Source organism: Schistocerca serialis, chromosome 2 (genome assembly GCF_023864345.2).
Source record: "Schistocerca serialis cubense isolate TAMUIC-IGC-003099 chromosome 2, iqSchSeri2.2, whole genome shotgun sequence".
Lineage (NCBI taxonomy): Eukaryota > Metazoa > Arthropoda > Insecta > Orthoptera > Acrididae > Schistocerca > Schistocerca serialis.
The window spans coordinates 93,993,794-94,009,490 of NC_064639.1; the positions used below are offsets into that span (position 1 = coordinate 93,993,794).

Sequence of the window (15,697 nt, forward strand, 5' to 3'; positions counted from 1 at the left end):
AATATTTAAAATAAACCAGAATTTCAGTACTTAACCACCGTTGTAATATTGCTGTTAGAGCAAAGCTACGTTTTTCGGATTTTCTCAAAAACGTTTTAAAACTGACTTAGCCGCTTTTGCATCTGGGCTACTTATCTGCGCTCCCTTGTCGTTGAAAAATTTTAAGCTTTCAACTCAATGCAGTCAAAACTTGCTGCCATTTACTTCCTATGTTTTGATACTTGGAAATCCACTCACCAAAATCTATCGGGTGCTTCCCTTTCACCTAGAATGAAGATATTTGGCAACAGGTAAAGTTTTACAGTACATGTAAAGGAAAAGTAATTGATACTGCTAATTAGCAGAGCTTGTTAATATAATCGTAGAATTAATAAAGTAAACGAAAAATTACAATAGCGAATGCATAATTGCACAAAAAAATCTAACTTGAAATTAAAACATTCTCGAACGTCTTGGAATTCCCAGCGCCAATACATTGGCAGTATCGAAATCGGTAAGAGGTAAATGTGAATGACCTATCTACATACATAATTAAATTGGGACGGAACCCTCAATGCACAATCTCTACTCCCACTTCGCCAATTCTTTAAAATATATTTCATTTCTCTTTCATAAGAAGAATTTTTGCTGATTAATTCTTCGCAAGATGTAATTTATTGACACAAGTTACTACACCCTGACTGGACCTATGGTGACAAATTTGTATAATCATCTTTGCGAATGAACAAGGTTATTACCGAAGATAAGATTGTGTGGGGTATGAAGCGAAACTTGTGACGGGATTGAGAATTTCTTTAGGGAATGTGTAGGAGTAACTTCAGATGTGCCTGTGGATAGTATGTTGGAACCCTTACTATTCATGTCGTATATTAATGACATTGTAGACATTAGTAATAGTAAATTCAGACCTTTCACAGATGAAGTAGTTATCTATAACGCACTGCGTGGAAAAGCTGGACAAAAATTAAGCCGTATACAGATAAGATTTCAAAGTGGTGCAAGTATTGGCAACTTGCTTCAGTATCACAGGCTCACAGTTGGAGTCTGTCAGCTCATACAAAGATGTGGTTGTAACGGCCTGCAGGGATATGAAACAGAATGATCTCTTATGCACTGTCTCAGGTAAAGCAGGCGGCTGACTTGGTAGAAAAAGTGGGAAATGCAATTGTTGTTTACATAGTTCCGCATAGTCAGCGCATACACAACTTTCCCCCTAGAGCGTGCCCCGCTAAACACAATAGCGCAGGCGCAGCGCTCGTCCGTCTCCGTACTACGAGATGGCGCTGCCTTAGAGACGGACCAAATTCTGCTTCCGCCGATCCACATATTAATATGTAACGCAGCCAATGAGACTGCTGCTAATGTAGAACCTTTTCTCCTCGCGGATCACACTCGCACAGAGATATCTGAAAGCGCGAGGTATTATAACGAGTGTACAGACCTCCGATTAGTTAGTCTGCATTTGTCTGCACCAGTCTGTACAAGTCTGCATTAGTCTGTACCAGTCTATAGTCAAGTTTCAGTCTGCGCCTAATAAGATTATCATATTCCTGTACATAGCCATGAAGAGAAATGTAGAGACACTTTGTCAAGTATCAGAGATATGTGAGAATAAGATTAACATACCAAGACCAAAGGAACTTCAGACTGTCAATTGTAAATAGCATCCAAAATCAAGTTACATAATGTTTAAGCTTGTTATTATTTTAATAAATGAGTGTGAAAATTAATCATGTTCTGTTTAAAGTTGGTCACCATCAAACTGCTACTCTAAGCGTGCAAGTGGCATTTCTATCATCTGACCTAACAGCAGAAGATAAACACGTCACGATAAGGGCACGAGACATATTCCTGACACTCGCCTACTTCGTTAGAGCGATAACTCAAATAATCTGATGGTGTGTGTACCGAAGGTCTTACAGTACGCACAACACAGCAATACATCTACAAAGGAAATTATTTGAAAACGATTGTGTGTCACATCCTAGAATATTGGTCAAGCGTCTGGGACCAGTACCAAATAGCATTGACGGAGAATTTCGAGCGTCAGCAGAAATAGTCACGAGTCACGATGGTCGAGAAATTGAATTATGAGGCACCTGGAGGTAGACACAAACTATTCTGTGAAATCCTGTTTAGTAAATACGAGGGGTGTTCATTCATTTATGCACGACTACCTTAGTAATTGCTAGGGCAATACTGAACTAATTACACTGCGCATAGAGGCGTTTAAACGTTCATCCCACGCTATATACGGGACAGTAATTGGAAGATGCACTAATAACTAGCACAGAGGTAAGAAACCTCTGCAAAGTTACTTGCGGAGTATGTATGTAAATTTACGCAGCACTCGTAACTATAAAAGCAGTTCGTAGTATTTAACGTTGATGTTTGTGCTGCACACTGCCCGCCGTTCTCTGGTCGCACTCTCTTTGTGTCCACTCGTCAGACATCGGGAAAATTGTACAAATGGTCACCCTTCCGTGTTTGAAGAGTGCAATGGTGTTATATGTGGCTAGTACCTCTTTATCTTCCCCTCCTATGTCTTGCCTCTCTCTTCCTCTTAGTCTACAAAACAAGTAAACTGTCTCTGAGAATCAGGGCGGCACGTGTCTCGGGATGTTGTTGCAACGTCTGTCCCTGCTGGGCGTTGCGCTGTCCGGGCAGGAGCGCTCGGCTTGAGGGCGACGTTTCGCGGCGGAAAGAATCGCGGCTGATCGGGAAACCCAGCAGACGTCACGGGTAACGAGGCAGACAGCGGGTAAGGATGGAGAGAGGGGACGGAGAGGAGAGGAGAGCGAAACAGGAGAAGCAGCAGCGCGGCAGAGGGTGAGCTCCGCCACCTAGAGCTAACGAGACAGACCGTAAAACCAGAAGTAATTGTGTTTGCTGCTCCAGAGAAGTTGGCGCTATCCGTAATGCGATTATTTCCGCTTTGCTTATTTGAGGCATGCCCTGCCAGTAATGGACTGGAGTTGGAGCTAAGACCCTCCCCCCCCTTCCCCCCGGCCATGCCCGCCCACCAGCCGCTGCGACTTGCGCCAGTTCCCTGCCACGACAAGAGCTAGCGGCCGTCTCGCCTCTGTCAGCAGACGTAACTCAGGCTTAAGCTCAGGATTCAGGATTCCTTCGCTCATGTAAGTCAATGCGCGACGCAACACGCGCAACTGTTGTGTCTCCTAATGCCTTAACTACCACTATGATGGAACATAAACACACACTAATCCGTAGAAGCACTGTACAATGGATTACACGTCACCATATAATCGCAACAACAAGAAAGAGTTGCGCGACATAAACGTAAATTGGTAGGAGTGTTTCTACATCTGAAAGATTTCACGCCAGTCGCATAACAGTGGCGTTAGAGGCATGAAAATGAGGAGGACAGCACGGTTTGCTTTCGATACGCGATGAGCGTGGGCGTGGGCGTTAGTTACCCTTGCCATTGTATTGTGTCTAACTGTTTAGAGGCACAAAACGCATGGGTGTTTTCAGCTCGTTACTAAATGCAGATAAGTAGGAGGCCGAGTTGATAGGTTCTGAAGGAGTCCAGGCTGCAATAGTATGCGGTACGGCACGCTGTTAGAAAGAAGGATTATTATTCAAGAAACACATAGAACAATGAAAATTACTTATCTTCAGTAGTTTGTAGAACTACAGCTGCGGCTATAACAAAATCTCGAAACATGGAATACCATGAACTGATACAACATATTCTAAGAGACTAAACCTGAACGGCCCTCCTCAGAGAATCAATGCAAACATTACAGAACTGGCTGAGGGCCGATTATGAAAGTGCGTCTGCCTAGGTTGAAATCTAGCTAAGAAGTGAACGAGGCACACTCCAGTTCTGTTGAGCTGCACAGCCCGCTAGATTCCGCTGTGCTCGACAGACGACGGGCTGCCAGCCTTGTGTTGGCGCGGCGTTGTAGCAGTATCTGTGGCTATGATTCTACACATTGGAAGTCGCGAGATGACGTTAGACAGTAATGGCTTTAAGCCGTCAAAGACGAGAAGCCGTTATCAACACCTCACTGAACGAGATCCTGTGATAGGGCTACGAGAAACTGGATGTTCCTTCTGCGATTGCAGAAAGACTTGGCAGGAATATAGCCACCATGCATGACTGCCGGCAGCAGTGGTCGCGAGAATGTACGGTCGCAAGATGGTTCAAATGGCTCTAAGCACTATGAGACATAACATCTGAGGTCATCAGTCACCTAGAACTACTTAAACCTAACTGTAGTGTTGGCTCAAGAGCCAACACCGTGTCGCTACAGGAGGCCGAAATGCACGCGTCTAAATACACGCAGACCGGCGTGAGGTCTGGAACAGGACAATGTCTTGAGAATTGCAATAAAGTACGAAAATCTTGTAATACTTAACTTTAATCCATAATCGGTATACATCGCTCTTGTACAGATATAATCTCCATTTTACTATACACTGGTAATGGCGCCTTGCTAGGTCGTAGCCAATGACTTAGCTGAAGGCTATGCTAACTATCGTCTCGGCAAATGAGAGCGTATTGATCAGTGTAGCTTCGCTAGCAAAGTCGGCTGTACAACTGGGGCGAGTGCTAGTAAGTCTCTCTAGACCTGCCGTGTGGTGGCGCTCGGTCTGCGATCACTGACAGTGGCAACACGCGGGTCCGGCGTATACTAATGGACCGCGGCCGATTTAAAGGCTACCACCTAGCAAGTGTGGTGTCTGGCGGTGACACCACACTAACCAACCTAAGGACATCACACACAACCATGCCGGAGGCAGAATTCGATCCTGCGACCGCAGGAGAAGCGCGGTGCCGGACTGAAGCACCTACAACCGCTCGGCCACAACGGCCGGCTGGTCGCAAGATGACAGTGCTCCGGACGGCCATGGCGCACTGCCGTGAGCGGAGGCTATCGTGTGCGGCGTATAGCTGTGGCGCTTCGTACTGCACCTGCAGCAGCAATTTGAGCAGCAGTTGGCAGCACAGTGATACAGTGACTGTTACAAATCAGTTATTTCATAGATGGCTCCGAGCCAGACACTTGTAACGTGCATTCCACTGAGCCCTAACCGTCGCCATTTCCGTCTTCATGTTTTCAAGCGAGAGCCCATTTGAGGGCGAGTCTAGGCCCGTCGTGGTTCCTTATGAAAGCTTGATCTGCTTCCGTGCCAGTGATGGCCGTGTGTTGGTTAGATGGAGGTCAGCTGAGGGTCTGCAGACAACCTGTCTGCGTGCTATACGCTCTGGACCTTTGCCTGGAGTTATGGTCTAGGGTGCGATTCAGAAGAACAGCAGGAACGTAATGGTGACTACCCCAAGCACCCCGACTACAAACTTGCACGCTACTGCCGGCCGGAGTGGCCGAGCGGTTCTAGGCGCTACAGTCTGGAACCGCGTGACCGCTACGGTCGCAGGTTCGAATCCTGCCTCGGGCATGGATGTGTGTGATGTCCTTAGGTTAGTTAGGTTTAAGTAGTTCTAAGTTCTGGGGGACTGATGACCACAGCAGTTAAGTCCCATAGTGCTCAGAGCCATTTGAACCACATGTACGCTACTAATCCTATTCAACCTGTTGTACTGCCATCATCAACAACATTCCACGGGTTGTTTTCCAACAGGATACAACCGCTGTTGTAATCCAATATGCTCTACAGAATGGTGACATGTTGTTTTGGCCTGCTCGATCACCACATCTGTTTCCAGTCGAGCACATATGGGACACTATTGAACGAAGACTACAGTGTCATCCACAACCGGTGTTACTGTCTCTGTATTGACTGGCAAGTGCAACAGGCACTGTGCGGTTAAAGGCGCTGCAGTCTGGAACCGCAAGACCGCTACGGTCGCAGGTTCGAATCCTGCCTCGGGCATGGATGTTTGTGATGTCCTTAGGTTAGTTAGGTTTAACTAGTTCTAAGTTCTAGGGGACTAATGACCTCAGCAGTCGAGTCCCATAGTGCTCAGAGCCATTTGAACCATTTGCAACAGGCATAGAATTCGATCCCCTCAAACTGACATACGATACCTCTGCAACAAAGTGCATGCAATGTGTGCATGCTTGCACTCTACATTCTGGCGATTACTCTGGTTATTGATGTACCAGTATTTCACATTTGCCATGTTTCACTTCACCCTTACATTAACCTGTGGTCTTGCAGTGTTAATCGCTTGAATGTGTTACCTAGACAAATGTATTTCAAAATAAAATTCCTCTACATTAATTAATTTTTTGGTGATGTGGATTTTTCCGTCAGTAGCACATAGCAGCCCAAATCATGATGGACACACCTCCCTGCCGAACCCATGGCACGGCAAGACGGATACGTGAAACTGCACCTATTCGTCCCCCCGACAGACGCGTCCGAGACAGCTTCTTTGACCAGCACGGTAGTGCACGTAAGGTTGTATGTAATACATGCCTAGAGCCCAGACCTATCGTGTGAACACATTTCTCTGCTGTCTGGCCCAACAAAGCATAAGTTTTGCTGACGCGGACGACTTCGAACCAGAATTTCTGTATTCTGTGGCTCACGACGGTGGTTCAATGTTCGCATGACGTCATTGTAGTCTATGACGGTTTGGCGGATAACTTCTTGTGTTGAAAACGCGACGAGCCACAAAGTGTCCCCGCACACACGGCCTCAACTTTCAACAGCGTTTCGCGTCGTGTTGACACAACGGGCAGCGAACGCAAGCCGCCATTTCGCTATCACAATGGCATACATAGCACAGTATATTGAACTGCAATAAGCGTACACGTTTGCTTTTTCTTCCATTACACACAAGTGGCTGTGCGTGGCGATATCCTTTGGTGAAAAGGGCATTGAGAAGGGGCTGCTGATCAGAAGAAGTAACCACGAGAAGAGCAGCTGAAACATATTTGAGCGTTCGCATGCACTTGGTGAGTGATGAAAGTCATTTTTCCGTCTCAGTTGGTTCAAATGGCTCTGAGCACTATGGGACTTAACATCTGTGGTCATCAGTCCCCTAGAACTTAGAACTACTTAAACCTAACTAACCTAAGGACATCACACACATCCATGCCCGAGGCAGGATTCGAACCTGCGACCGTAGCAGTCGCACGGTTCCGGACTGAGCGCCTAGAACCGCGAGACCACCGCGGCCGGCACCGTCTCAGTTCTTGCCAGTGCCATCGAGGCGTTACACGAGAGCCAGAACAGTAATACATTTGCCGTTCTCAGCACTTCGGATAGACAGTGAAAGTGTTACCAGTTACGAGCAAATCCAGTCATAACTCAGACTTGCACTTTTACTCTTCTAAACGGAGAGGTTAAGCGAAATTTGAGTCACGCTTAAAGGATTAGGTATGAAGCCCTGCAGCAATCTCTACTGTCTGGGAGCTACCATCATGGGAGACCTTACCTCTGATATCACGTTGTTGGAACTTCCAGCCGGCACAGTGTGGGCGATCATCATTCCCCTCTGCCCACGGCCGCCCTATGCTTACGCTACGTACGAGTATTTGGCAGCAGAGTTCTGAGTCCCAGTGTGGAGCGAGTCTGCACTCATGCCACACGAGTGGACATGGAACTGCACTTGCTGTTGGACAAAGTGCTGTATACGACACACGCTGCAGACTACTTACATGTACTGCTCGGAATAGTGGCACCTGATACGGCGCAGATGTTGCAGAAGATATGGTCTGAACAAAAGCATGAAACAACCACCACACTCCTAACAGCATGAGGGAAAACTTGGCCTCCACGCTTAGGATGGATCCAGTCTGGAGGTAAGGTACACGGTGATGCAGAGGCAGGAGGGAAGACGTGGAGATCTGTCAAGAAGAGGTTAAGGATACGCGGCAGAAGTGTGTGCCATTATGGTAAAATCCAAATGACGACGCATCTCCTACGATGCCACCTAGGCGTTCTCAAGTGGCAGAAACTCTACAGTAAAAAATGAGGAGCAGCTAAAAGACATGAGGGTGCCAAATGTCTTGGGTTGTTGTTAGACTACAGACAAAACATTTCCTCCTACATCCAACATCTACGCAAGAAACAACTTTACATAATGAAAACATTCCCGGATACGGGATAGGAGGAGACTGAAGTCATGTGACAAAGAGTACGTCACGGGCCTTTTTGGTAACTGCTGCAGAGTACATGTGGTGTCACCGCCAGACACCACACTTACTAGGTGGTAGCCTTTAAATCGGCCGCGGTCCATTAGTATACGTCGGACACGCGTGTCGCCACTATCAGTGATTGCAGACCGAGCGCCGCCACACGGCAGGTCTAGAGAGACTTCCTAGCACTCGCCCCAGTTGTACAGCCGACTTTGCTAGCGATGGTTCACTGACAAATTACGCACTCATTTGCCGAGACGATAGTTAGCATAGCTTTCAGCTACGTCATTTGCTACGACCTAGCAAGGCGCCATTATCAATTGCTATTTATCTTGTGATGCATGTACCGTCAGACCGATGTTCACCAATTATGGATTAAAGTTAAGTATTCCAGAAGCTACGTACTATTTTTGCTACTATAGAAACCTTGTCCTGTTCCAGACCTCACGCCATCCTGCGTGAGCTTAAACGCGTGCCCTTCGGCCTCCCGTCCTAGTGGATTGGCTGTCTTGCCAGTCCACAAATGTACATATGGACTCATGTGCTGAAACCGGCACAAGCACAGCCACGTATGTAAAGAAGGGTCATTCTTTGTTTTATGGGCACTTACAAGACTATACCAATTTTTGTTTTCATTCCCTACTACGAGCAAAGAGATATGTGGGCTGTTTGAGATCTGGGGGGACTGGGAGTAAATTAGTTTATTTCTGCAGCAACGGCGTAGAAAAAATTAAAATTGTGCGAATAACAATAGCCGTTGAAATTATCATAAAAATTATAAGAATGGTGTGTTTCTAAAGCCCTGTAGCTGTACGTGCTTCATTTGTAACCACCTGTTTCACTTCAGCATAGATGCCACATCAGGTTCAAAATGATAGTATTAGATAATGCAGATGGAGTCTCAGATATCAGGAAGTTAAGAGTAAACCACATTGTTAGGTTGTCATAGCAACATTGAGCACACCAAATACTTGATCGTCAAAAGTGTACAAAGCATGACTGCCAATGAGCGAGGCTCGATTATGCCCCGTACGATATATTACAGAACTCAGTAGATACCAGGCGTATAAAACTGACGAAAGTAAAAGTGCGTAGATATTCTGTGCTGGCAACAGGACGATGTAGGGAAAAGCAGCCCACCAATGACAGCAATACACATCCTTCCAAGGGCTGGTTCATTATATCAGCCTGTTAGCAACACGTCAGAAAACGCTACTCCAGATCACAGCGGGTGCAGCATACATTGGTCATTGCATCAACTACTGGCTCACATTTGGTTCGTTTTCTTTTTCAATACATAACACGGTCAAAGTAAATACTTCTATTTTACATATCATTAGAAATTTTTTTTAAATGTCTCAGAAGGAACAAGTATTGCGGCTGAATCGACTTCAAATGCTCGTCTGACGGACTGTTGCATGTGAAGTTGTCCGCTCGCCACGCCAGCCTGCACTGACGCAGCAGGGTCTCGTATGACGACCCAAAACAAGTGCAGCTTAAGTCCCAACTGGGACAGGGCTCTGGCTCTCTGTTGCCAGGTGAAGGCTGTGGTGCATCGACTGAGCGCCAACATGGAGATCGGGACTGCATTTCAAAGGCAGGCGTCTGCATCGTATCAAGCAACAAAAATGGGAAACACCTCCGCCTTAGTTAGACTGCTGCTGCATGTATAACATGTAACATTGGCTAAATTAGCAAGAAAATTGAGGTCTGTGGAAAGATGTGCTCACAGAGTCAACGTTTTGCATATATAACCTCCTGCACAGTAACCCAAAAGATGTAAAACTTCATCCCAATACAGCACCAGACTCTAAAAAATTGTTAGAATGTGTTAGCATACCAAAATAGTTGTCAAAGAAGGAAAACAATGTCTGGTTTGATGGCCGTTCAATATCATAGTGACCATGCATATTGTAACACCTGTGGCTCAGTGAGATAATAGACTTATTGCGGTGCTCTAAATGACAGTTGTGCAACGACGGAGTAGTGGACACATGAAGTCATATAGTGGAATGAGGTAAGAACAACAATGGTAGTATGTTCAAATGTGTGTGAATTCCTAACGAATCAAACTGCTGCGGTCTTCGGTCCCCAGACTTACACAGTACATTAACTAAGTTATACTAACTTATGCTAAGAACAACACACACACCCATGCCCGATTGAGGACTCGAACCTCCGGTGGGGGAAAGCCGCGCAATCCGTGACATGCTCCCTCAAACCACGCGGCCAACTTATGCTAAGAACAACACACACACCCATGCCCGATTGAGGACTCGAACCTCCGGTGGGGGAAAGCCGCGCAATCCGTGACATGCTCCCTCAAACCACGCGGCCATTCTCGGCGGCCGACAGTGGTAGTACATCTATCATGAGAAATTACACTAACTGAATAGTTGTGTTGTATGGTCGGAAGCTCTGATAGGTGATACAGGGATAGCTCTCGGTTCAACGTGCCAAAATTCACGTTAGCATTAAGTTATTATTTCTAAAATATAAATCGGATTTAGTTAGTAAGCACAGGGGAAAACCAATCAATAGTATTCTGTTACTACACACCCAAAATTTGATTTTAGTATCTACATAGAAAGATCAATGTAGTCGAATCAGATTGTATGCCTTTGGCTGTGCGCCAAATGACCGCCTAGAGAAGTGGTGTCATGCTACCCAAGTCTGCCTTACTTGAGGGCCCAAAGAGTACGGTCCAAAAGTTTTCAGTGCCCATATAAAATCGCGAGTCTGTAAGCACAGCAGAGAATAATTTATGGTTAGGAAGTGTAATATGATGTGTGAAACAATTGCCATACTTGTAGCATACCTATTAGTGCTACAGGATTACAGTTTTGAATAACATGGATGATTATACTCTTCATGAGTGACTTTTGTAGGTGAACGTTTGCCACCATACAGTTTTTGTGATCAGTTTTCGTCTTTACCTGATTAAGTACGGAATTAAAAATCGATCGCTTCTGAACAAACTTCTGAAGTTTAATCTCAGTAGCAGTGATAAGTAGCCAGTTTACGAGTAGGTCCATTACAGTTCTCACAGCAAGAGTGTTGAACTCGATGTGGTACTCGTGTTCAAAAATGGTTTAAATGCCTCTGAGCACTATGGGACTTAACATCTGAGGTCATCAGTGTCCTAGAACTTAGAACTACTTAAACCTAACTAACCTAAGGACATCACACACATCCATGCCCGAGGCAGGATTAGAACCTGCGACCGTAGCGGTCGCGTGGTTCCAGACTGAAGCGCCTAGAACCGCTCGGCCGCAACGGCCGGCAGTACTGCTATGCAAGGACGAAAACATCACTTGTAGTTGCCAGGGTGGTATACATTTTCAGGATTTCAGGGTTCTGCTTTCTTGCGGCAAGACTCAACTAGGGCCTTTATACGTCATGCAACTTGTGTACAAATGGAAACATCTGTAGTAACAGAGCAGGCGGATCTGCAAGATCATTCGCCCTGTTGGCTGACTTTCGTCGTATTCAGTTGCGATAGTGTACTTCATATACGCGCAACAATTTCCGGATTACCGTAATATCAGTCAAAATCGTGTCGATCAGAAAAGGCTTTCCAGCATATTTCAAAGCTGTATCTTTAGTCAGATACAGATAAAAAGTATGATAGAGAAAATCTGACTTGCCCTTTTCTAGACGTTAAAGTAGCGAAAACCGAGTCACTGTGAAAATTGCGGTTCTCATACCGGATAATTCAGCTTCATTTCCGACGTCGTTTTATGCATCCTGAAATGTTATACTTGTCCATCAAAAGCCACACGTAAGATTTTTATATTCTCTTGCTCGCTACAAGCAGACAGCCCGTCCTACTGAAAAAGTGAACGGAACCTTCTTGTACGAAATTTAATGTAGTTCAGTTTTGTACTTGGATACGCATTCGCTAGAGGCAATAATTTTCGAGTTATTCAAGAAGAACGTACAAATGTGACTTTCAAGCACATCCAGATTTCTACACTCAGTCCAACGCTCATGATTTGGTGGCACTCCTTTCCGCCAGTGCAAAAAATTATATATATATATATATATATATATATATTGCGACTGCACGAATTATTTTTCGCATTCGACGACTGTAAAATTGACGTTTGTGTAAGTTCTACGCAACAATTTTGTGAATTTTTATAGCGGAAATTAAACAATTATATCGTTGTATTCGTCAGACCTTCTGACTACGAACTACTGCGCTCGCAAGGGCTAAAGTTGGATCGAACAGCCAACGTAATATTAGTTTTACCGTAACGTTTACAAAAGTTGCTTGTCTTGCAATACCCTCACGGGCACTCTTAAATTAATAATGTTAACGAAGTAGCCGGCGATGCTCCTGGCGTAACGCCCCAATCAAGGGAAACCAGAAGAGGTCGAATATCGGGAATAGTTCGTGTTGTCGGAAATTTTTGTACAGTGAATGAGTGCGTTTGAAGGTCACTTTTGTGAGTTTTCTTCAGTAAAGTGAAAACTCTGGCCTCTGCCGAAAACGTCTATCAGTAGAAAACTTACTACTACAAATTTCCCACAAAAGGTTCCGGTAATTTATTCTGTAGTCGTGAAGTCAAATGCCGTGTGGCGAGGGCCTCCCGGTGGGTAGACCAGATCACCTGGTGCAACTCTTTTGAGGTGACACCACTTCGGCGATTTGTTCATCGATGAGGATGCAATGATTATGATGAAGACGACACAAACACCCAGTCCCTGAGCGGAGAAAATTCTGCGACCCAACAGAGAATCGAACCCGGGCACCCCGGCATGACAAGTCGGCGCGCCGCCCACTCAGATATGGTGGCGGACTTCTATAGGAGTAGGAGTTTGCACTTAGTGAAGTAGAGAACATGAAAATCTCACGTGTGATTTTAGACGGCTAGATTCAACATTGCGAGTTGTATAAAATGACATCGGTAGAGACAGCTGAATGACTCTGTACCATGTACACTGCTGGCCATTAAAATTGCAACGCCAAGAAGAAATACAGATGATAAACGGGTATTCATTGGACAAATGTATTCTACTAAAACAGACATGTGATTGCATTTTCACGCTATTTGGGTGCATAGATCTCGAGACATCAGTACCCAGAACAACTACCTCTGGCCGTAATAACGGCCTTGATGCGCCTGGGCATTGAGTCAAACAGAGCTTGGATGGCGTGTACAGGTACAGCTGCCCATGCAGCTTCAACACGGTACCACAGATCATCAAGAGTAGTGACTGGCGTATTGTGACGAGCCAGTTGCTCGGCCACCATTGACCAGACGATTTCAATTGGTCAGAGATGTGGAGAATGTGCCGGCCAGGGCAGCAGTCGAACATTTTCTGTAACCAGAAAGGCCCGTACAGGACCTGCAACATGCGGTCGTGCATTATCGTGCTGAAATGTATGGTTTCGCTGGGATCGAATGAAGGGTAGAGCCACGGGCTGTAACATATCTGAAATATAACGTCCACTGTTCAAAGTGCCGTCAATGCGAACAAGAGGTGACCGAGACGTGTAAGCAATGCCACCCCATACCATCACGCCGGGTGATACGCCAGTATGGCGCTGACGAATACACGCTTCCAATGTGAGTTCACCGCGATGTCGCCAAACACGGATGTGACAATCATGACGCTGTAAACAGAACCTGGATTCATCTAAAAAAAGACATTTTGCCATTCTTGCACCCAGGTTCGTCGTTGAGTACACCATCGCAGGCGCTCTTGTCTGTGATGCAACGTCAACGGTAACCGCAGCCATGGTCTCCGAGCTAATAGTCCATGCTGCTGCAAACGACGTCGAACTGTTCGTGCAGATGGTTGTGGTCTTGCAAACGTCCCCATCCGTTGACTCAGGGATCGAGACGTGGCTGCACGATCCGTTACAGCCATGCAGATAAGATGCCTGTCATCTCGACTGCTAGTGATACGAGGCCGTTGGGATCCAGCACGGTGTTTCGTACCGTCCTGAACCCACCCATTCCATGTTCTGCTAACAGTCATTGGATCTCGACCAACGCGAGCAGCGCGAGCAACAGTGTCGCGATATGATAAACCGCAATCCTGACAGGCTACAATCCGACCTTTATCAAAGTCGGAAGCGTGATGGTACGCATTTCTCCTCCTTACATGAGGCATCACAAAAACGTTTCACCAGGCAACGCCAGTCAACTGCTGTTTGTGTAAGAGCAATCGGTTGGAAAGTTTCCTCATGTCAGCACGTTGTAGGTGTCGCCACCGACGCCAACCTTGTTTGAATGCTCTGAAGAGCTAATCATTTGCATATCACAGCATCTTCTTCCTGTCGGTTAAACTTCGCGTCTTTAGCACGTCATCTTCCTGGTGTAACAATCTTAATGGCCTGTAGTGCACATTTATCACGTCCCTTCATATGCTTAGTTGGACGTTAACAAAATAGCTGATAGCATTGCCAGGAGCGAAAAGTTGACGCGATTCTCAGTTGAACTGCACCCGGAGATGCAGACTGTCGCCTCACCTCCGCTACAGTGAAGCAGGTTCGTCGCGTGGGAGCACTTCAGGGGGAAGTCGAGATGTCGATGTAGTACAACGAGGACATTTAGTCGTAATGTAAGCTGTCTATTGTAATGTTATCATCGGTCGTTGCACAGATCACAGATATTTACCGAGTAGGAATCTTGGCGCCGGCAAGCGCGCTGTGACGCAACAGGCCACGTCGGCACGCGGGTTATCTCAGCCTGAGACCGGCGGTAGGCGGGCGCCGGCGGCGTTTTCTTTTGCGTGTTTACGGCGGCGTGGCGGGGGCGAACGCAGGGGCCGAGTCGGCAGGTAATTTGCGTTCGCACGCCGCCCCCGCCCACCTTATTACGGGAGAGGGGCGGCGGCGGCGGGAGAGGTGAAAGAGGAGCAAGAACTGGAGGAGGCCAATTTGTGGCGCCAGTGGCGAGGGAGCCGCTAATACGGCGCCAGCCTGCCGCTCGCCGCGAAATCTCATCAGCGCTGTTTTCGCTGGGCGCACGCAGTCGCGCTCATCACCTGCTACTGTACGTGACTCCTCGCGTAGCCCTCACAGCAGGCACCAAGTGACAGCGTCGGCTGCCGCGCAGCACTGGAGATATCTCTTTCTTGTGCAAATGACGCTTTCGTTAGAGGGATGGTTTCGTCTTTGTCGGTCGAGCTGCCACTGTTTGCAGATTCGCAGGGGCCAGTCATTACTTTCCTGAAATAAAGTTGAACGTCACATGCTTATTCGTCGCTTCTTCTGCATTAGGGGTGGCCGGGAATTCGGCCTCGCGTGCAGCGCTCGTGCATGCGGACCAGTCGCTCTCGCCTGAGTGCACGCTTGCCCTCTACAACAGCACGTTATTTGAGAGGGAGGAGAGGGGACGAGAGAAAACTGTGAAAGTATTGCGTGCACCTTAGTTTCATATTTCTCAACAACGTATATCACAAACGAATCACTCAGTTGCCACACAATCGTGAATTATTTATTTTCATAATCAATGAAAGCCTATGAAGCAGTTATGTCGCTCGTAACATTTATATCACTTTTGCACCTTCATTTTCCTCATCTTGTCAATCTTTTTTGCTAGTGTTTTATACGTATATATATTATTTCTGTAATGTTTCTGACATGTGCGATACTGTTTTAC

General features: G+C 46.4%; 1 protein-coding gene across 1 annotated transcript in view; it reads right to left on the minus strand.

The window, feature by feature from the left end:
* LOC126455747 (uncharacterized) overlaps positions 1–15,257 on the minus strand; it is a 120,268-nt gene extending 105,011 nt beyond the window's left edge. Inside the window, exons 1-2 of the mRNA XM_050091515.1 lie at positions 15,116–15,257; positions 14,711–15,015 (exon numbers count right to left, since the gene is read on the minus strand). Coding sequence (XP_049947472.1) covers positions 14,711–15,015; positions 15,116–15,257 — 447 coding nt within the window. The remainder of the gene's footprint in view (positions 1–14,710; positions 15,016–15,115) is intronic.
* Between the last annotated feature and the right edge of the window lie 440 nt (positions 15,258–15,697).